This window comes from Phodopus roborovskii, unplaced genomic scaffold, assembly GCF_943737965.1.
Source record: "Phodopus roborovskii unplaced genomic scaffold, PHOROB, whole genome shotgun sequence".
Lineage (NCBI taxonomy): Eukaryota > Metazoa > Chordata > Mammalia > Rodentia > Cricetidae > Phodopus > Phodopus roborovskii.
Genome location: NW_026126540.1, coordinates 1,802,724 through 1,825,383, shown reverse-complemented (window position 1 = coordinate 1,825,383; position 22,660 = coordinate 1,802,724). Strand labels below are relative to the sequence as shown.

The 22,660-nt window shown below is 39.6% G+C and overlaps 1 protein-coding gene across 1 annotated transcript in view; it reads left to right on the top strand.

Annotated features, from left to right (window-relative positions):
* Positions 1-4,905: 4,905 nt before the first annotated feature.
* The window catches only part of Veph1 (ventricular zone expressed PH domain containing 1), a 205,482-nt gene continuing 187,727 nt past the window's right edge, over positions 4,906-22,660 (top strand). The window contains exons 1-2 of the mRNA XM_051198959.1: positions 4,906-5,109; positions 15,954-16,169. Of these exons, the coding sequence (XP_051054916.1) occupies positions 4,972-5,109; positions 15,954-16,169 (354 nt within the window). The 5' untranslated portion in view covers positions 4,906-4,971. The remainder of the gene's footprint in view (positions 5,110-15,953; positions 16,170-22,660) is intronic.

Genomic DNA, 22,660 nt, shown 5'->3' with positions numbered 1-22,660 from the left:
GTCCATTTGTTATTTTTATATGGAGGGTAGGCTACTTATTCTCATGATTTAATTTTGTATGTAGTTACTGTGCTGAAAGTGCTTGTCAGCTATAGGAGTTCCCTGGTAGAATTTTTAGGGTCACTTACATATACTATCATATCATGTGCACTTAAAAGTACTTTGATGTCTTCCTTTCCAATTTATAGACCTCTGTTATCCTTGTGTTGTCTTATTTGCTCCAGCTCAGACTTCAAGTACTATATTAAGTAGATATGAAAAGAGTGGACAAACATGTCTTGTTCTTGATTTTAGTGAAATTGCTTTTTCTCTCCATTTAATTTGAGGTTGATTGTAAGCCTGATGTAAACTGCCTTATTATGTTGAGGCATATCCCTTGTATCCTTGATCTCTCCAGGGCTTCTTTCATGAAGGGGCATTGGAATTTTGTCAAAGGTCTTTTCTGCTTCAATTGAGATGATCATGTGATTTTTGTCTTTCAGTTTGTTTATATGGTATATTACATTTATCAATTTACATATGTTGAACCATCCCTGCATCTGTTGGATAAAACCTGCTTGATCATTGTGGATGATCTTTTGATGTGTTATTGTGTTAGATTTGTAAGTATTTTATTGAGTATTTTTGCGTCTATGTTCCTAGGGGAAATAGGTCTATAATTCTCCTTTTTTGTTAGGTCTTTATGCAGTTTTGGTATCAGGGTAACTGTGGCCTCATAAAAAGAATTGGGCAATGCTCATTCTGTTTTTATTTTGTGGAGTGAATTGAAGAGTATTGGCATTAAGTCTTCTTTGAAACTCTGTGGAATTCTGCACTAAAATTATATGGACCTGGGCTTTTATGTTTTGTTTTGGTTGGGAAACTTTTAATGATTGCCTTTATTTTATTTGGGAGTAATAGATTTGTTTAAATTGCTTATCTGATCTTGATTTAACTTTCTTGAGTGATATATATTGAAAAAACTATCCATTTCTTCTAGGTTTTCCAGTTTGGTAGAGTATAGGCTTTCTTTTTTTTTCATTTGTTTGTTAGTTTTTGGTTGTTTTTAAGTATGCCCTTATGACTCTCTGGATTTCCTCAGTGTCTGTTCTTATGCTTCCCTTTTCATTTCTGGTTTTGTTTAATTTGGATGTTCTTGTTCTGCCTTTAAGTTATTTTGAAAAGGATTTGTTAATCTTACTGATCTTTCTCAACAACCAATTTTTTATTTCACTGATTATTTATGTTGTTTTGTTGTTGTTGTTGTTCTTGTTTTTGTTTTACTGATTTCATCCCTGAATTCGATTAATTTTTACCAACTACTCCTCTTGGATGTGGTTTCTTTCTTTGTTTCTTTCTTTCTTTTTGTTCTAGAGCTTTCAGGTATGCTATTAAGTTGCTAGTATGAAATCTCGCCTTTTTTTTTCTTTGTAGGCACTTAGTGCTGTGATCTTTCCTCTTAGCACTGCTTTCATTGTGTCCCATAAGTTTGGGTATGATATCTATTCATTTTTATTCAATTCAAAGGAGTCTTTGATTTCTGTCTTGACCAATTTTTTATTCTGTAGAAAGTTGTTCAGTTTGTAATCTTTGTGCTGTTGATATCCAGCTTATGTCCATGGTGGTCTGCTAGGATATAGAGAGTTATTTCCAGTTTTCTTATATTTGTTGAGACTTGGATTTTGTGTCCAAGTATATGGTCAATTTTGGAGAAAATTATATAAGGTGTTAAGAAGAGGTTATATTCTCTTACGTTTGAAAGAAATGTTCTGCAATTGTCTGTTGGGTCCATTTTGTTTATAACATCAGTTAGTTCCAACATTTTTCTGTTTAGTTTTTGTCTGGATGATCTGTCTGTTGGCAAGAGTGGGATACTGAAGTCTCCCACTATCAATGTGTAAGGGTCAATATGTGATTTAAGCTGTTCTAGTTTTTCTTTTACAAGCTTGGGTACCCTTGTGTTTGGGGCATAGGTGTTTGAATTAGTCAGGATTCTCTAGGGAAACAGATCTTATAGAATGAATCTATACACACACACACACACACAGAGAGAGAGAGAGAGAGAGAGAGAGAGAGAGAGAGAGAGAGAGAGAGATGGGAGATGGGATTTGTTGGAATGACTTACAGGCTGTGGTCCAGCTAATACAGCAATGGCTGCCTATGAACAGAAAGTCCAAGAATCCAGTAATTGTTCACTCCACTAAACTGGATGTCTTCAGTATATGTAAGCTGGTCTTCAGTATATGCTTGAATCCTGGAAAAGCAGGCTGTAATGCCAGTGACAGAACAGACTTGCTAGTGAGAGCAAGAACAAGCAGGCCAAGAGCTAGGCTTCCTTCTTCCATGTCTTTATATAGGCTTCCAGCAGAAGGTGAAAATTAGATGATTAGAGGTGAGTCTTCCCACCTCAAAATATCTGGATTAAAGGTGTGCCTTCCCATCTCAAAGATCCAGATTAGAAGTAGATCTTCCCACTATGGTTAGGAAGATTATAATTATAGGTGTTGATGTCTGGTCTTGTCTTCGTAGGTGGGATGTTTTGTTCCTTGGCTTGTTTCCTATAAGGTTCTTAGGAGATTGTTGTGGTTGTGTAGTGTCTGGTAGAATTCTTCTGTGGTTCTGATAAGTGTGGGTCCTGGGAGTTCTAGGTAAAATGTGTTTCTGAAGATGACACTTCAAAATGGAGTGGGTTGGGCTGGGCTGAGAGTATTCACAGGAGGAGTAAAAGCAAGGTGTTCCACCAGGATCTGTTTAGTTAGTCCCCTGGGAATGGGGCCAGAGAGTGAGGAAGACCCACAGCAGAAGGTCTACTATAGAGCTAGGGGTAAGACTGGTGGATTGGATGAGGAGAAATGGAGGGAGAGATGACTACTTGCTTGCTTAGTCAGATTGTCTGTGGGTTCCCAGGAGTTCCTACTGGAGACGGGGGTGGGGGGTGGAGGGGTGGGGGGTGGCTAGAACAAAGCAAATAGTTTGTGGAGGGAGTTAGAAGGGAAAGATATATGAGATCTGATGGATATGGGGGCAAAGGGGGAAGGGAGTCTGCAGCAAATATTCTGTTGCAGAGCTGGGAACGAGGCTGGGGGACTGGACTTGAAAGAACAGGAGGAGAGGTGAAGATCTACCTTAACCCCACCTGTTTCCCTGGCTGGAGAAGCTGGAGTGTGAGAAAGCAAAGATTTAGGAAAGCAACATCTGTGTACTCTACTGGAGTTGAAAGCTCCTGGGGGAGGGGCTCCTAGCAGGTGGTTTGCTATATGCTGTAGCGCTCAGGATGAGACTGGGGAATTGGATTTGGAGTAGCTGATGGAGAGGTGAAGATCTGGTATGTTAGCCTTCCTGTTTCCTTGACCAGAGTGAACTTTATCTTTCATCTAAAGCTGGAAGATAGTATAAAAATTGTACATCAGCAGATAATAATGCCGTTGAAATCCCTAAAAATGGCCCATGAATAATTGAAATAACACAGATATATTGACTTGAATATCACATGAAAGATTTGGCTTGTGTCTAGATACCACAGTAAACAGAATAAGTATCTTGAACTTAAAACTGCACACAGCATAGAGAGGTGTTCTCACAGCAGTAGCTCCCAGGGGAGATCTGAGAGTAGCCAAGGGACCAGACCACAGAGTCCTCTTTCTTCTCACTCTCCTTCACCTGAAATAAAAGCCAGAGTCATCCACTGCTCTTGTTAAGTAACTCACTCTGGGCTCTTACTCTCTAAGGATGTAGCTGCATTTATAAATTTCTTGCATGAATGAAGAGATTACACTTCACTATAAACTGTGCTGGAAAATCTGCTCACCCCAAAGCAGGAGATTAGCCCCACAACAACTACTAAGGAACATCCCTGGCCACCAAAGACAATGAAGTATGTACCAATGCAAATGATCTGTAACTTCATTAACTCCAGAAGGGAACTAAAGAGAATAACCAGTACCCAACTTGTCCCCTTGCTCTAATCTCTGTGGACTGTTACAGTGTGGAGAAGTGAAATGAAATTGTATTATTCCAGCTGAGTAACAGAGGGAAGATACCTGATCCTAAAGACCTTCCTGTTGAACCTGCCCTGCAATACTATCATGTTCAATGTCAGCACTTAAGTTCAGTTTCAATAGAGATCTCCCTCACCCACATACTGAGCCAAAGCCCTTTATCTCATTGCTGTTTGATTAAAGAGTGCACAGGATTAAAGTGAGGAGATAACTTTTAAACTGAAGGAAAGAGGAATTTCAGTTGTCATAGCTGGAACCTGCCGCCAAGAGGGTAAACTGGTTTCTGTGTCAGGTTCCGGAGGAATGGGCTGCAAGCAGTGGGTCTAAGTGGTGTTTCCTATGCGCTCCTTTCCCCATCATCCTCCACTGTGCTTGAGTGCCCTGGGCTCTGCTTGCAGAGAACAAGCAAGCACTGGACTTGCTTGTGGGTATTTCACTTCTTGGAGAAAGGCTGGGGGTGGGGGGGCAAGGCTGCAGAAAAGACATATCAGGATAAAGTGTGAGTCTTATGTTGCTCTTCCAAAGCTTCAAATTAAATGATGTTTTCTGAAAGAAAGAATTTTCTGAGATTAAAAAAAAGAAGAAGAAAGAGCTCATTCAAATACTACCAAACAAGAGTTAATTACTCTATGTGGGGTTTCCAGTTCTCCACCCCTGCTTCCCTCTCCAACTTCCTCCCCCTTTCTTCCTATGTCTCTCTCTCTTTCCCTCTCCTTGCCCCGACCACACACACACACACACACACACACACACACACACACACACACGGCTATCAAGGTCACATTCTGAGCTCATGCCATCTGCCATTCTGCCACTGTCCACATTATGTCATTTGTTTCTGTTACAGAGATTGCCAAAGGAGACCCCAAAGTCTGAAGAATACGGCCCTTCCTGGAATATGAAGGGTAGCTATTGCTACACGATTTCCTCTCTTTAAACCTGGATAGCTGAGCATGGCTGTGGGTTCACAGAAAGCCAACTGATCCAATTCACAATGCATCAACTTTTCAGATTGGTTTTGGGGCAAAAAGATCTTTCAAGAGCCGGGGACCTCTTCTCTTTAGATGATGCTGAAATTGAAGACAGCCTGACGGAAGCATTGGAGCAGATTAAAGTCATTAGCTCATCTTTGGTAAGTAAATTGATTTGTAGAATAGACCTCTCAAGTGGCCAATCTCAGAGTGAAAGACTAAATGCCTTCCAGCAAAGGGAAAGGGGGAAGGCCAGTGATATGTGTAATACGTGGTTTAATTGGTATCTTAGAAAAATAACACTGTACAAGCCATTATCTTAGGCCAGCTTTTGCCCACTCACAGGGACCTGAATGCTAGAAATCGCAAACTACAGTGGGATTCTCACAAATGGATTCTTTAGGGGCTATTTTTACATCCTTGAAATGTCATGGAGAAGAGGGGTGTAACAAATTTAAGAAAAGCAGACCTGCCAAGCTGCACAACTACATCAGCAAACAAGGCAGGGTGGGTGTGTGGTGGCAGCTGAATAATGAAAGAAGGCAGGTGACACCTCTGGCACACTGGTAATGTGAGACACGGACTGCCAGAGCGCTGCTGCCAGAAATGACAGTTGCCCAGGGCTTGATGACGCTGATTCTGTTTACTTATGCATTGCCTCGTTCTCTGTAAAAAAAAAAAAAAAAAAAAAAAAAAAAAAAAAAGTCCTTTCTTTGCTTCATTTTCTACCCTCCAGTCTCCATTTAATTCAGCCCCATGATTAGTCCCAAATATGAGCGTATACCTTTAAGATCCCAATCAAGCCTCCCCTTCCTTTGTTTTGTCTCTATGTCAAAATGATATGTTCTGAAAACACACCCCAAAGCGGAGATACATGCAGTACCCAGTGTGGTATGATGTTGACCTTCTTGGTTGGACTCGGACCTTCTTTGAGATTAGTCCTACTTCAAAGACCTCAAGCACTAAGCACCTGTCACACCCACATCCTCACAACTCAATGGGGATTGTCCACACTTAGTATAGGCGCCATCTGGGAGGGGAAAGTTGTGGGGCTCTGCACATTGACATGTAACAGCCTCTTCCATAAGACTTTTAAAAGGAGAATGGGCAAGCCATGAGGCTTTCTCCGTATACCTTTCATCATGTTCATTTGCCCTTCACTTTTTTTAAAAAAGAGTTGTTTATTCATTTTGTGTGTGTGTGTGTGTGTGTGTGTGTGTGTGTGTGTGTGTGTGTGTGTGTGTATAAGTGCTCTGTGTTCATGCACACCAGGAGAAGGAATCTGATCCAGTTACAGATGGTTTCGAGCCATCATGTCTTGTTAGGAATTGAACTCAGGACCTCTGGAAGAGCAGACAAGTGCGCTTAACCATTGAGCGATCTCTCCAGCCCCTGTTCTTCACATTCAGTGTTTCAATTCCCATACTGACCAATGAGGCCATTGCCTTAACATTCTTCTTTGATAGTTCATATTTTTTCCCAGACCATTAATCAACTATTCTGACTGAAAACATAAAGTTCATTTTCACTTTCTGGTTAGTATTTTTGTGCTGTTTCTATCAGGTCCCTCATTCACTCCCTTAGAAATAAGCCAGCTGAATATGCCATTGCTATTTATCTTCCTTGGAAAAACAAACCTCCTCGGACTAAGGTCCCGAAAGCCTGTGCTGTTTCCACCAGAGGTCACTAGTACCCTGTGCTTTCTTTTGTTTCCTTCAACCTGCCTCACAGATGTCAGATAAAGGACTTATAGGACTGGTCCTGTTATATGTCCCCACTGGTTCAGGAAGGGTGCTGCTTGAGTCTAGCAGCATACAAGGGCTGTTGGAACTAAATCCTATAACCAGCATCCCACCTAGGTGACAGTTGATGACTTTTTTTTTTTTAATTAACTTCCATCTCATTGACTTCCTTTACCTATCCCCAGGGAGCAAAAGAAACATGGTGACTTACCATTTACGAGTGTCCAGCTTGGGGTACTGGTTGCAAGCCACTCCTTTTCCTTTTTTGATTAGTCTGTTGTGCTGACTTGGCTGACTTGCCTATTAGCTGTGTTAACTCTATTCCTCATGATATGACCCAGGTCTCTCTTACAGTTTGGTGGCCCTTCCCTGATCACCCTAGATCATAGTAATTAATTCTTATTCTCAATTTTTCTTCAAAAACAGAACTAGAAGTTTCCTTTGGAACTGCCTTTTCCAACATGTTTCCAGTACCCTTGGGACTCCAGACAAATGGCCTCTTCTAATTGCTAAATAGTGAATCTGGGAATGCTGTTTTGACATTTTCCCCCTACTCTTAAAATTCTCTTTGTTTACTGTCATCTCTGTATCACAAGGCTCTTTGATGGGGCCTCAGGAAGGCTCCTACTATGGATGGCTCCTACTCTACCATCAACAGAAGAATGGGAAAGAGTAAGACCCTCCATCTGATCTTAGCAATTAGAATTTAGTTTCCCAGTAACTCTGATAAAGAAATCAGCGGCAAGTGATTTATAATGCTGTTAGTAGCCAAAGAGGTAGTACTTTCTTTCTATGCTCTTTAAAACTGTATCTGTTTTACTCTTACTTCTGAGATCAGGAACTTCTGCCTTGCCTTCAAGTCTGGGCAGCATCTATTACCACTCCCAGCTGCAGCAGCGAGGTCATTTCATGCTTATCTAGACTTACACTGTTGCTGAAGATTCAAGAAGCTTGACAAAGATACAGCTCTTTCAACAACTGTTGGAGGTTAAAAGTTACAATGTGTGATAGCATTGTTTATCATCTTGACAGGATGTGAAATCAGCTAGGAGCAAACCTCCAAGCACACTTGTGAGTCATTTAGATTAGGTTCATCTTTAGCATGTCTGTGAGGAATTGCCTTGGTTAGATTCACTGATGTGGGAAAGACCCATCCTAATAATGTTGTTACCTTTCCCTGGACTTGGGTTCTGGACTATGTGAAAAGGAGAAAGCTAGTAGAGCACAAGCATTCATTGCTTTCTGCTTCCTAACTTTGAACACAACTAAGCTAAGCTGCTTCAAGTTCCTTGTACCAGAACTTCTCAGCCATGATAAACTGTATCCTGGAATCGTAAACACAAATAAATCTGTTCTTCCTTAAGTTGCTCTTGTCAGAAAATTAATCACATCCACAGAAGAAACTAAGACATACCACATTTGTCCTTTTACCCAGAAGAAATCTTGCTATTCAAACATTTTACTCATTGTTTGTTCTAGTCTCTTATCTCAGCCATTAAGATCCAGCCTCCATTCCTACAAGAAAAACTTCAAACCTTTGACCAACAATTGTCAGATGTCACCTTCTCTTTCCAGCTGAACATTTTTAATATCTGTGGGTTTTCCCATGATATGGAAGGGGTCTATGTCAGGGAAAGGTTGTACCTCCTGGCATCCAACATGAACCCTTTAACTCTATGGCCAGCAAAACGCAACTTGTCAGTATGTGGGGAAAGCTATATAAATTCTGCTATCTAAATACAACATTGATATAAATGACAACAGCTTATCTGTTTATAATGAAAATGGTAACATATGTGTCATAATTCTGTGTCTCATGTTGCTCTGCCCAAGTCTCTGTTCTGACTTTTAGAGAGGGAATATTGTTATTGATTGTATTCCATCATCCCCTATTGCTATCCTATTCAAGCCTCATTTCCTGAACAACATCCAACTCACCTGTATAGTCTCTTATACACTGTGTCTCTATTGAGGCCCCTGAGCTGGATAATCCTGTTCAGTTCATACAAGTAGACTTCATTGATTTCATTCCCTAGTTTTTGTTTGTTTGTTTGTTTGTTTTTTAAACTCCCAAATAAATACAGGGAAACTTATTCTTACTTATGTATGCCCAGCCTTAGTTTGGCTTGCTTCTAGCCAGCTTTTCCAACTTGAACTGTCTCGTTTCTCTTTAACTATGTTTTGCCTTGGCTTTTTACTTTTCTTTAGTCTATATGTCTTTCTTTCTTTCTTACTCCATGACTGGCTGTGTGGCTGTTTGACTGGCACCTGGTGCTCTCTTTCTCCTATTTCTCTCAATCCTCAATCCTCTCATTCTTCCTGGATTTCTCCTTTTATTTATTCTCTCTGCCTGGCAGCCCCACCTATCCCTCTCACCTGCCTAGCTATTGGCCATTCAGCTCTTTATTAGACCAATCGGTTGTTTTAGACAGGCAAAGTAACACAGATTTACAGAGTTAAACAAATGCAACTTAAAAGAATGCAACACATCTTTGCATCATAAAAAATATATTCCACAGCATAAATTAATTTAACACATCTTAAACTAATATTCCAGAACAATTCTCAAAGAGAAATCTTGTATCCAAGTTCTCAGAGAATACCTCACTGTAGCTCTAAGTACTACCCACATTCTCAACACTCTGGGTCCCCTTGCTTGTGATCATCTTAATTTGTTATTGAATTTATCTTTTTTTATACTTGGATCAATTGCTCAGAGCCATTACTAATGCTAATTAGATAAAGTGTTCTACTTCTAAAATACCATTTTAATAGCAATAGTACACATTTTCCACATTTATCCTGAGAAATTCTAGGATTTTAAAGGTGAATCAAATCTTATAGCCAGGCCATTTTTTTTAAAAAAAAGCAGATTATATTACATTTAAACCACTGCAAGCACATGCTTGGGCTTAGACCCTTATGCTAAGAAATACCATCAGTTAGACACCATGATTCTGTCAAATATATTTAGTCATCACTCTAAGATTTGTAGAATCAGAACATTTGTCAGGTCGGCCTCAATTCCTTCCCCCAGAGTTACTTGCAAAATAATCAGCCCTTACTGGATTCCAGTTCCCAGTTGGTGGCCACTTTTCCTACCTCTCAGCACATTGCTGTCAACCATTTTGCTACCTGCTTTGCTTTGAACTCCTCACTGGAATGTCTTACTAAGTTCCCAAGTATCCATTTAATTTTGATTTTTTTTTAATTCCAAATCATTTCTGGACTACCTTTATTGTTAGTTTTCTTTCTTATTAACTGAGCTTTCTTTCCAGAGAACTTCAAATAAGATCATCTCTTTATCCAATCTTCTACTTTTCAGTACACTCTTGCTCCATGCCCAACCCACCCTCCAGTTCTCTTGGATGTTTTAAAACACTGAAACAAATTGGGCAAACAATATCCCCTTATCTAAAATATTAGACACCTACAAAAATGGTTCATCTGTGTCATTCTACACCATACTCCCCAGGGCTCAGAAAGAGAAGGAGGGAGGTTGTAAGAACCAGAGGTCAGGAAGAATGAGAGCAAAACATTGTCTTGTGGACACAACAGGCTCCTGAACTTATAAACTCACAGAAGCTGTGGTTGCCTACACAAGACCTGTGCAAGATCAAGCCAGTCAACTTTCCAGCATGAGGAATGGAGGAATTTTTAAGCCCTTGCATCTAGCTGGGGAGCTATCTGCAGCTATTGGCTTCTGGGGGAGGGAGAGTTACTTTTCTTTAAGGGTGTGGCCCTTGGTAGGTTGCCCATGCTTCATTAGATGGCCCCATACCCCTGAGTATAAATTGACAGCACACATTTATCTCAATGGTTTTCTTTTTAAATGTATTTATTTTATTGTTTGTGTGTGAGAGTGTTTTGTCTGCATGTGTGTATGTGTAACACATGCTTTTCTGGTGCCTGCAGAGTTAAGAAGGAATTGGATCCATGAGACTCAATTATACATGGTTGTGAGTCACCGTATGAGTACAAGGAATTGAGCTTTGGTCCTCTGAAATAGAAATAAGTGGTCTTAACTGCTGAGCCATCTTTCCAGTCCTCAATATGAGGTTATTTTTTAAATTTATTTATTTAAAAATGGGGACACAAAGTTATGAGCTGATAAAGAGGTAAGGATAAATCTGGGAGGAGTTAGGGGGAGAAGTAGGAAGTGAATGTGATCAAAATAGAGTGTATGAGATTCTAAAAGAGTTGATAAAATATATTTTGAAAAGAAATAACAATAAAGCCAGAGAGAGAGAGAGAGAAAGAGAGAGAGGGAGGGAGAGAGAGAGAGAGAGGGAGGGAGAGAGAGAGAGAGAAGGAAGGAAGGAAGTAGAGGAAGGAAGGGAGAAAGTGAGATTTGGCACAATTGAAATTCTTGCATATTTCTTTCCAATACAATGTCCTCCATTAGATCCTTAAGTTAACCTGTAACTGGACTGTGGTATTTAGTCATGTGTTGTTCAATTTCTACATTAGAAATGCATGACTTTAAAGTTAATAGTTAAACTTTTATATAAGGTTTAAAAACTAGAAAAAATTTAAAAGTTTTTTGGTGTATATCATAATATCTGAAACACACAGATTTTTAAGACCAGTTGTTTTTCTTTACACTGAGAATCTTAGAAGTATATAAAAACTAGAAAAAAATTTAAACTTTATATAAATACTTTTATAGTTTTGATATTGTTTTTAATTTATCTAGCTGGGTACATGTAGCTTCATTCATGTAGTGGATGTAATATTCTATTATATGGACGTACCACTATTTGTCCATTCTTCTTTTTGATTGACCTTCACTACTTAAATAGTAGTTAAACTTCCAATATTTTAATATGCACCAAATTGCTTTCTAATATGAAGGGTGTATGAAGGCTCAGGTTGCTTTCATCATCAGCTCCCTACATCTATCAGGTGTTGAAACTTATTTTTTTATCTAAGAAAGTTTAGTGAAGCAGTATGTAAATGCAAATTAAATTGATACCTCATCATTACTAGTAAGGGCAAGTATTCTTCATGTGTTCATGTACCATTTGCCACTTGGGTTTGTATAAAGTGTTGTCTCTAGTCATTTGCTTTCTTTCTCTTTTGTTGTAGGGAAGGGTATTGAGACAACATCATATTTGCAGAAAAAGGCTGGCCTAGCACTGGCTATGTAGTCCAAATAGAGTTGAACTAGATCCTGTTGTCACAGCCTCTCAGGTTCTAGGATTACAGGTGTGCAGCACCACACTTGGCTTAATTTCTTTTTTCTTTCAAAGGGCTTTAATGTTCTTTTGGTTCTTTTTTTCTTTTTCTTTTTCTTTTTCTTTTTCTTTTTCTTTTTTCTTTTTTTTTTTTTTTTTTTTTTTTTTTTTTTTTTGCCTTAGATGATTTATTTATTTTTACTTCTTTCTTATTTTACATATCGATCCCAGTTCCCTCTCCCTCCCTTCCTTGACCACCCTATCATCTCACCCCCCCCCCCCACACACACACACGCTCCATAGGGAGGGAGATGCCTTCCAGGAAGGATCAACAAAAATCTGTCAAGTCATTTGGAGTAGGGACTAGGCCCTCTCTCCTTCCTCTAGGTTAAGGGAGTGTCCCTCCATGGGAAATGTGCCCCCAAAGTCCTTTTGTGCACCAGGGATACATCCTGGTTCCACTGTCAGAGGTCCCTTAGACTGCCCAGGCCTTCCAGTGTTCAGGAGGTCTGAGTTGGTCCAATGCTGGTTTCCCAGCTATCAGTATGGGGGCCATGAGGTCCCCCTTGTTCAGGCCAGTTGTCTCTGTGGGTTTCTGTAGCCTGGTCTTGGATAAGACCAGGTTCTTTTTGGTTCTTATACGGTTCTTTGTCACTTATGCCTGTTGTACATCGAGTATTCCAGAATGAAGCTTGTCCCTTACTGTGTATGCCTGGTTAGACAAGTGTACCCAAAATCTGCTCTGGTTTGTTCTTATTCTCTAAGAGTTTCATGAATGATTCTGATAATATGCTGATTGGAAATTCTTTGTATCTACAAACTATTTTGAAAAATATTAACACCACAATGTCAGGGTTTTCTTTGCTGGAGACATTGCATTACCATTCACTTATTTCAGTCTCCTTTAATATCTTCTAAACAAAATTGTGTGGGGTTTTTTCCCTAAGTTTTTCCCCTGTATGTATGTCTCATGCTCATGGAAGAGAGAGGAGGACACTGGATGCTCTGGAACTGGAGCTATGGATGGTTGTGGGCTATCACTCAGGTGCTGGGAACAGAACCTCCAGGGGCACTATTTAAGTGATGTGCATCTTTCTCTAAGTGTGCAAGCATCATATATTCTTAGTTAGGGCTAAAGATGACATTTTAAGTCTTTTTTACTTCTTTTCAAGTGAATGTAATGCAATTACTTTATTTGATATTGTTGTACTATGACAGGTGTGATAGGAGTGTGAAAGCCTAGCGTGTGTGTGACAGTCAGAGGGCAACTTTGTATAGTTCATTTTGTCCTTCCACTTAATGTGAATCCTAGGGATGAACTCAGATCAGTAAATGCTTCACCACTTAGCCATGTTATTAGTACCAAAGACATTTTTTTAGTGATTTTATATTCTGCAAAATTAATCAACTGTAATTCTGACAATCTGTACATTTCGTCATTTATGGGTGACGGGACTAAGTTAAGAGCTCTGGTTGCTTTTCCTGAAGACCCAGGTTCAGTTCCCAGCACACATGCAGTACCCCACAACCATTCATGACTCCAGTTCCAGAGAATCCAATGCCCTCCTCTGGCCTCCATGAATCAGGCATAGAAGTGTTGCACAGGCATACATGCAGGCAAAACATTAACACATTAACACTCGTAAAAAATAAAACTAAAAATAAATTGTGTTTAGGATGTGCTTAAAGGGTTCACACAAAGAAGGTGGATGATTTCTGAGTTGCTGTGGATGCCATTGTGAAACACAAGGCACTAGAGAGCATGTTTCCACTGGAGAAGGGAACTGGGGGCTGAGGAGCAGGGCAGATGGGGCTTATCGGCTCTGCTCTGCACTGCCAACCTTGTTTTCTGTGTCATTTGTACCATAGCTATGCCTTATCTTTTAAGTTAATAAGAATTTGGAGCTGGATGGCTCAGTGGTTAAGAGTACTGGTTGTTCTTCCAGAGGACTAAAGTTTGGATTCCAGCACTCATGTGGCAGATCATAGCCATCTATAACTCCAGTCCTAGGAGATCTGAAACCCTCTCTGTCCTCTTTAGGCATTCATGTGTTGCATAGATGGACATGCATGCAGAAAACCCATACACATAAAATGAAATAAAACTGTTTAAAGATTTACATACAAAAACACTAAACAGTTTAAGTTTCTAATCTTGGAAAGAAAACGTAGGTGGATTTTTCTGTTCCACCATGACACACAGACTATTATAAATTTTGAAATCTTGGCCAGTAGCTTAGATTTGTTTCTAACTAGCTCTTATAATTTAAATTAACCCATTTTTATTAATGTCCTGCCACGTGCCTCCTGGCTGTTAGCTCTCGTCCTGTACATCCTTCTTTCTCTGCATCTGGCTGGAGATGAAGCCTTCTTCTTCCCAGCATTCTCTCTGACCAAAAAATCCTGCCTAGCTATTGGCCATTCAGCTTTTTATTAAACCAGCCAAAGTGACACAATCTTCACATTGTGTAAAAAAAAAAATTTCAAAATATTTCCTTTTTGTCTAATAAAAAGGACAAGTTTTAACTCTAGCATAGTAAAATTATATACAATAAGAGTGATTATCAGGTAAGAAATACATTTACGATGTCCAGTCCACTTGTATTTGGCAAATTTTGACAAAGTCCTCTATTATCTAGCCTATCTTAGTTCAAAGTTTTATGCTGAAACTATTTTTGTCATAATTTGTATTACTATCCCAAAAAATTGACTGTTCAGCTTTTTATTAAACCAAACAGAGTGACACATCTTCACTGGAAAAGATTATTCCAGAACAGGAATAAAAAATACAAAACTCAATTGATTTAACTCTCCAAACTCCTACTCTGTTAATAAATATTTAGCAGTTTTGAAAAGGAATGATGAAGCATATGCAGACTTCTAACTCAAATGTTGCCTTAATATCTTTAGTAGGAAAAAATATTGTTCCAAAGGAGGATCAAAAAGAAAGTGAAGTCAGCTAAGAAAAAAGAGACCTAACACTTGTTGCCTGATTCCCAATGGAGGAAATACAAATGGCCAATAAACACATGAAGATATCATCCTAACTTTGATTCAAGAAAGTGCCTATGCCAAACAGTAATGAGATATTGTTTTCCACTGGTTAAATTAGCAAACATTAAAAATACTTTGTTCCTGCAAAAGCACAATGAAGGTGTTATATTTTTACCCAGACAATGGGACTTTAAATTAGTGAGGTCATCCTTGAGGGTAATTTAGTAATATGTAGTAAGAGCCTCCAAATTATTACTGTCCTTTGCCTCGGAAAATTACTCCTCTGGAGAAAGAAGCCTGGGGTACATGTGTAGATGGGGGTTTGAGGTGTTTATTCCCCCCCCCCATTGTAACAGTAACAGTAAAAAATGATGTTAGGAGTGATGTTAGCAGGCCAACTGAATGGGATGGTTCAGGCGTCTGAATGCTTGCCTACTTTTAGTCTCCTACTCTGTGAAACTCCCATTGTGGTGTTCAGTAACACCCATTTCCCAACTCAAAGCAATAAACATTTTTGTCATGTATGTTTGTTTTTTGCATTTAAAAATTTTAAGAGACCATACTTTTCTTAGTGAAGATGATGACATATTTGAGAGGTAATTAAGACAAGGAGAAGGGAGGAAATTTGAGTGGAGAAAGCTAACTTGGGTTTGTTACTTACTGGAGTTGAAAAGGAGGAAATGAAACACTGTGTTCTATTGGATTCTGAAAAAGAGCTGATAAGGGAAAATTATAAAGTAATGTGAGTTTTTTTCCATATACATGACTAAAATAAAAATTACTGTAAAAAAAAAAAAAGTAACTTCTATCTCGTAGGGACTTGAAACCAAAATGACCTGAGGAGTCACCTGCTTGCACACTAATGATCCAGCTCCTCTGGCCAGCTGTCACCCTCCCTTTTATGAGTGACAGCAGGTGCTTGGATCTATATTCTGCCTCTTCCATAAGAGGAAGGCCAACTGTAAAGGGTTTTACAGCCTCACTCCTTAGCACACAGTGACACACAGCATTTTCAAAATGACTCATTACTGTTTCCTTTTAAGGACAACTTTCCAGAGTGCTTATTAACTTGAAGGTTTTCTTTCTAAATAGGATTACCAAACTAATAATAATGACCAGGCAGTGGTTGAAATCTGTATCACAAGGATCACAACAGCCATCAGAGAAACGGAATCCATTGAAAAGCATGCCAGGGCCCTGGTGGGACTGTGGGATTCCTGCTTGGAACACAACCTGAGACCTGCAGGGAAAGACGAAGACACTCCACATGCAAAAATCGCATCTGATATTACGAGTTGCATCTTGCAGGTATGTCACGGCACAGCAGCAGGCAATTTAATACTGACTTGGCAGCTTATGTGAACACATGATGTCTCTGAACTGAGAGGCAATTTTTTGTGCCTCTTAGATACTGTAAAAAGACACTGTAAGCCATTGATAGATTAAACCAGCAGGTTGCTAACTAATAAAGTGAGAAAATCCTACTGAGTCCTTGCTGTGTCCCTGCAAACTATGCTACAAAGAATTAAAACTAATACCTAAGCAATCATGAAAGTATGGGGAGGGCCAGAGCAGGGTGGCTGGTGCCCTTCTCTATCACTTCCCACTTTCTCTTGACACAGGGTCTCTCACTGAACCTGAACTTCAGCTTTGCAGGCACATTCAGCCATGCTCAGCTTTGTAGGTGGATGCTAGAGGTCTGAACTTGGGCCCTCATGCTTGTTTAGCAAATTGTCCTGTCTACTGAGCCATCTCCCCAAACGTCACTGACTCCTTTTAAGTCTATTTCTCTATGCACTCTATGCACTCTTCTGTTTTAAACATGAGAAATGAGCAAATCTGTGTCTTCAAGACCAGATTTGCTGTTTCTTTACATCTCTGTTTGGCCTTTGTAAACTAAGGGTAACAACACCTACTGTTTGGAACTGTGGGACATCAAGGTGACATGACATGTGAAGTGCTTACCTTTGACAATTGCAGTGCAGTCAGTGATCAGTAAACAAGATAATCTGTAGCTAGAAAATAAGTTCACTGCCTTGCAGGCCAATAGAAACAAGTGTTCAGCTCACTCCAGCTAGGACACAAAAATACTAAAATCTTGTACTGCAGACTTGTGATGGTGGATGGACATGAAGAAGGGCTGTCATTGCAATAGCTTTCTATATGTGGTGTCAACGAGACATGGAACACCTAACTCAAACCACAACTTACCCAAGGCTAGGAGCTCCTCTGACCAAGTTACTATATGGATTCAGTCATTGTCCATCTCCTGTAGAACCCCTGAAAAGAAAGATGAGACATTCTGCTTTCTAAAATGAATACAAACTTGGAGAGGACAGATGAGTATGAACATGTGGCATGGGATTATTATAACTATTGGCATAGTTGATGTACTAGAATGAAATTCTAGAGAAATTAGACTCTCTAACCTCATTGGATGAGTCATGGCTTTTGCTCAACTACTTTGCTTAGTAGACCAGATGACCATATGTTAATCAGCATTCCATTATCTGTTGTCTTATCTCAGCTATGACTGTGGAAGGGCCTATGAAGAGAAAAATAATCCAAGTTGGCTGACAATGGGCCAAAAGGGACTAGAAGTAATCCACAAATCAGGAAGTAAATATTTTTCTGCATTATGAATGGACCTAATCTCTAGCCTTCTTGGTTGCACACACACTGCTCATGTAGGCTTCCCCAGTCAATATTGTTGAATTCTTATGAGGAAAACTGGTTGTATAAAGTTCAAAGTTTTCTAAACAAGCAATCCCCTCTCCATTATTTACCTCTGGGTGATCTCGGATGAATTAATACTTTGGTGCCTTTATTGCCTCATCTATAAAGTACAAATTATAAGAGTAATTGCCTTGTGGTTTTGTTGCAATGAATACATGACCAGACAGTAAATAAAGGAAAAATATTCAGGATGTAGGAAATAACATATGATCATTACTCCAGCTGATACTATCATCTGCAGGAGACTGTACGACACTATATGACAGTCTCTTTATTTTTGCCTGGGTGTGTTCGGTATACATGTAAAGGCGAGTGGTTGACAATGGATATCTTCCTCCATTACTCTTCACTGCTTTAATGTGTGTTTGGGGAGCGCTAACTAGGGCCCTCATGTTTGTGTGGCAAGTACTATATGCACTAAGCCACCAACCAGCCCAGCATTCAAGTCTTTACAACAAGCTGTGTATTCAGTAATTAAAACCATTGGTGATTGTTTGTCTCTAGTCTCCCAAATTATGTTATTTTTTTTTCCCATTGAGGTATTCCCAGCACCTAAATGAGCACTTGGCAAACAGTAGGTACTCAAGTAGTATCAACAGAATGAAGTAATGTATGGGCTTAGGAGCAGTAGTGACCATGTGGTTTCCTTAGCAACTAGACTTCTCTCCAGTGGGCTTCTGAACTTGATCCTTGGACAGGATGATGAAATGTGAAGGATGGGGACAATCAACAGACCTGCTCCATTCTCACCTTACAAGAATCCCACTGAGACAAACAGATGTCTGTGTCAATTAGATTTCTAGATAGCTACACTGGCAAGACTCAAGCATTCCGTGTGCCTGCTTGATGAGGTTGGATGAATATCCGAAGAACCCTAATTGAAAAGATGAACTTGAACATCTCTTGAGATTGTTGCTTTTCCATGGCTCCAATTGAATTCAATACCTGGAGGCAGAGGGGCCTCTCTGTTGTTGTCACCCGAGATCTGTATCTCGTCTCCTTTGCTGTATTCCTTCCAGTTTTAAAACACTCAGAAAGGTTCCCAGAGTGCATTTTCAAAAGGAAAATCTCTACCAAGAGCTCAAATGGTGCTAATCAAGTTGAGAAATGCAATCCTTGGCATTGTGGAACAAGGCCCTCTTGTTTCACATCTCCACTGAGGTGTGGCAGTCCTCGGGATTAAGTTTATTTCCATACTGCAGCGCCCTCCATTTGTTCCCTGAGCTCTGAACTTGTAAGATAATATTCACACCAGCCCGCTCACATCTATGCTGAGGGCCAAGCCCTGCCATAGGCTGTGACATTATCAGCTGCTGTTAGAGTGGTTTATTTGTTGTAGAATGGTGACACAGGACTTTTCTCTGCCTGTATCCCATTAGCAACCCTGTGATCCAAATAACTCTAAAGATAAAATAACTGGCTGTGCCCAGATCTACTGCATTAGATGCCTTTGAAATGAAGTTCAGCTGATGGGAATAAGTTGTTTGCTATCTGTTAGGTCCAGCACTCTTCTTTGTCAATGTCACCCTGGCCTCTAGACCCTTACTCACATCCTGTTATTGTCAGCAGAGCTTGTGGCTTTTGATATGGTCGGAGCTGTCTAGACACTGTTTTCGAGATGGAATGGTGGTGACTGCTTAGAATTTAGATCAACTGTTTGCACTTTGCTTAATGTTTTTCTTTTTGATTCATTTGAGAGGTTTTCAAATTATATGGGCAGGGAGAAGACAGAAAAGTTGAGTGTGTTGAAGGCTATTTTGTTTTTGTCTTTTAGTGATGACACTATACGCTTGAGGGGAGGGTTTTGTGTTTTTTGTATTGGATGCACACTTCAGAGGCATCCAGAACTGTTCTAAAAAGAAATCGGTCTGATTGGGTCAGAAGGTCTGGTCTTTCAGTGCTGCTGTCAAGGCCTAGCTAACTCCAGAGTTTAAAACAGAAAATAGTGATTTCCATCCACCAGATCCCTCTCTGTGTTGTCTGTGCACACAGTTAGCAAGGGCCACTTTCTGTTGCCACCACCTTTGGCTTTTTACATTACACATGAAATATGCTTGAGACTATAGTATACAGCCCTAATGCTAGCACTAGGGAGGCAGAGGCAGGCAAATCTATGTGAGCTTGAGGTCATCCTGGTCTATGTAGTGAGTTCAAGGCCAGACAGAGCTACACAGTAAGACTCCATCTAAAAATAAATAATAAAAAAAATTAAAAATGCCTGAGGATCTATTCCTCTAATAAAAGGTTTTCACTCTTCTACTTTCAAGTTATTCTTGGCCAAAAAAACACTCAGTGTGGAAAAATACCTTTGACATGAAGTTCTTTTTGAAAAGTTCCCAATGTTAGGGCTATGACCAGTCATTATAGGGACAAGTTTAGCTCTTGAAAGTTTAACAGTCAGAAGCCTCCTTACATATTTGGATGTAATTTGATGGCTATAAACAGAGTCCATGACAAGACCGGAGGCTGGGGTAGCATCCTGTGCTATGACAAAAGTAACTTGAATGTGAATCCAAAGAAGCAACAATATAGCATAATTGAGAAAAGTGAAAATAAAAATAAGTTAACCTTGCTGAACACCACAGTCTGAAGAGTGTATTAGCAAAACAAAGATGGATCACTATTCTGGCACAAGTGCTACTCAGAGCAGGTATTACAGACTGACTTTGGTAAGTGAAATGTTCTGGTCATCACAGATGGTTGTAGAATAAGTGCATTATTTAACCAGATTCTACCATGGTCTTGATGGAATAATCTCAGGGTCTCTTTCAGCTCACCTTATCTTGTGCTGAGTGAAGACTCTGGTTTCTGGCCTTGCTTCTTGGTACCTTGATAATGTACAAGGGATGTTCTGATCTGACCAGATAAAAGTCTCCTGCTGTAGATGAGTCCCTTGGCTTCACTATTTTATGTCATTCTTCTAGAAATCCCATGGTGTGAGTTGGCCTCAGTAGATCCAAGCAATTCTATGTGAATGAGTGCCAGGACTGGGAAAGAAGATAAGTCTGTCCACCAGGGAGGCCTCATAATCTACCACACCAACAATGGCCAGTCCAGTCAGCCCCACATATGCTTGCTAAAAGGTGAGGAAGGCAGATGAAGATAATCTGATAAGCAATCAGAGATGTCTCAAGGCAGGCCATGATCCTGACTCAGTATCTGGAAAATTGATGGAATATAAGAATGTGTTAAAACATATTTGTTTGTTTGCTTGCTTGTTTGCTTGTTCCTGGTGACTAGGAATGCTTAAGCAAAAGAATTTGATGAAGTGCTTATTCTTGAGCCATCATTTGCACTAGGAAAATGTGGCTCTCTGTTAGGCTGAGTCACTTAACCACTTTTGAGACCAGGGGTAGAAATGCCATAAGCAGAAGAACGGGAAAAGTCCCCAAGGAGGAATTAATGTAGAATCTCCAAAGGAAGGAAAGCAGGATAATGGGCAGGCTTTAGTGAGGCTGGGATATGGAGGTAGAAGGGAATCCACAGCAATAACATCTTCTGTCGCGTTAGGGAGTAGTATGGACTCAACACGAAGATATAAGTGTTCCAAAGTTACTGCTTCCAACACACAGTGTCTCAGCTACTCTATAACATTTCCTATGCTTGACTCACATACTCAGTGTGAACAGAATGAGTGCTCCTGGCACTGACACTGTCATTATTGTACTGTTGACTGTCTTGCACCCACCACTTATGTCATGGTCATTCACAAAATCTTAAAACGAGTGGTACATAGAATGTTCAGTAATGTACTTATACCAAGTTTTAGTCCACTTAAAAAATAACTGAAAACTGAATAAGAGAGCTGTGCCATTTTCAGAGAAGAGTGCATACCTGGATGATGACTTGTGGATAATCCAAGACCAAAATTAACTTTAATGAAAGTGACCAAATTTTCATGTATTTGGTCAATTTCTGCATCCCTACTGGTGAGATATCTGATTAAATCCTTTGTCTGTTTTCTCCTTTGGCCGAGTGCCTTATTCATGCTGATTCCAAGTTTTTTTGTATGGATATATTCTGGTAATAGCTAGACCTTTGTTGAATAAATGGATCATGCCTATATGTCCTTTGGATTATCTTTTCATTCTCTTAGAATATCACTGGGTTAGAAGTCCTTATCCACTCTACATTCCCCCCCCCCCTTTTTGTGATATTTTAGTTAGATTTAAGGAACTTCTCACTGACCAAAAGCCAGTGGGGACATTGAATATGCTCTTTTTCCACCTTTACTTTGTCTTTTACTATTAGGTACACAATTTACCTGGAATTTATTTTTGTTTTGGTTGGTATAAGGGCCAAGACACTGGTTTCTCCCATCAAGTACCCTTTTTGACCTAACCACCCTGCATCTAAGGATGTTTCTTTGAGACCCTGTTTATCAGTGGCAAACTTGGCCTCATGTTCCTTCTTTAGTCTTTATTATAGAGTTTGGTATATTCCATATGGTCTAAGGATATAACTTTCCCTTTAAGCTACAGAGGGTGCTACAAGAATGAAAGTGATCCAGGCTTATTACTGTTCTAGTCAGAATGCAGGCTCAGCTGCCATAACAAAGGCCTAAATGGGACAGTCAGTTAAACTACACAGAACATTTTTATCTCAAATTGGACAATTCAGAAGTGTCAGTCCAGAGCTGATATGAATACCCCTTTTCTCTATATTGCAAAGTTTCTAGACAACTGCTTCAGTCCTTGTTACCAGGTCCTTGTTCCAGCTAGATTTAAAGAGAAAAATGAATTAAAAGAGTCAAGTCCCATCACTCTAATAGTAGCCTAAAGACTGAACACAATAAGCCTTCTTTATCTCATTATCTAAATCTTTGTATGTCACCACATCTGTTTGAAAAAAAAAAAAGGTAAAAAAATGTTAAAATGTTGTCTGCAACCATGTGGCTATCTCCAGCAGAAAACCAGAAATGAATTACTAAAGAATAAAAGGAAATACACATTTACTGTTGGAGATGTAGAAGTTTCTGTCCCATTACCCTTACCCACCATTCCAGGTTTCCCTTCAATGACCATAATCTGATCAGATTGAACTTAGACGGTTACTCAGTGTAT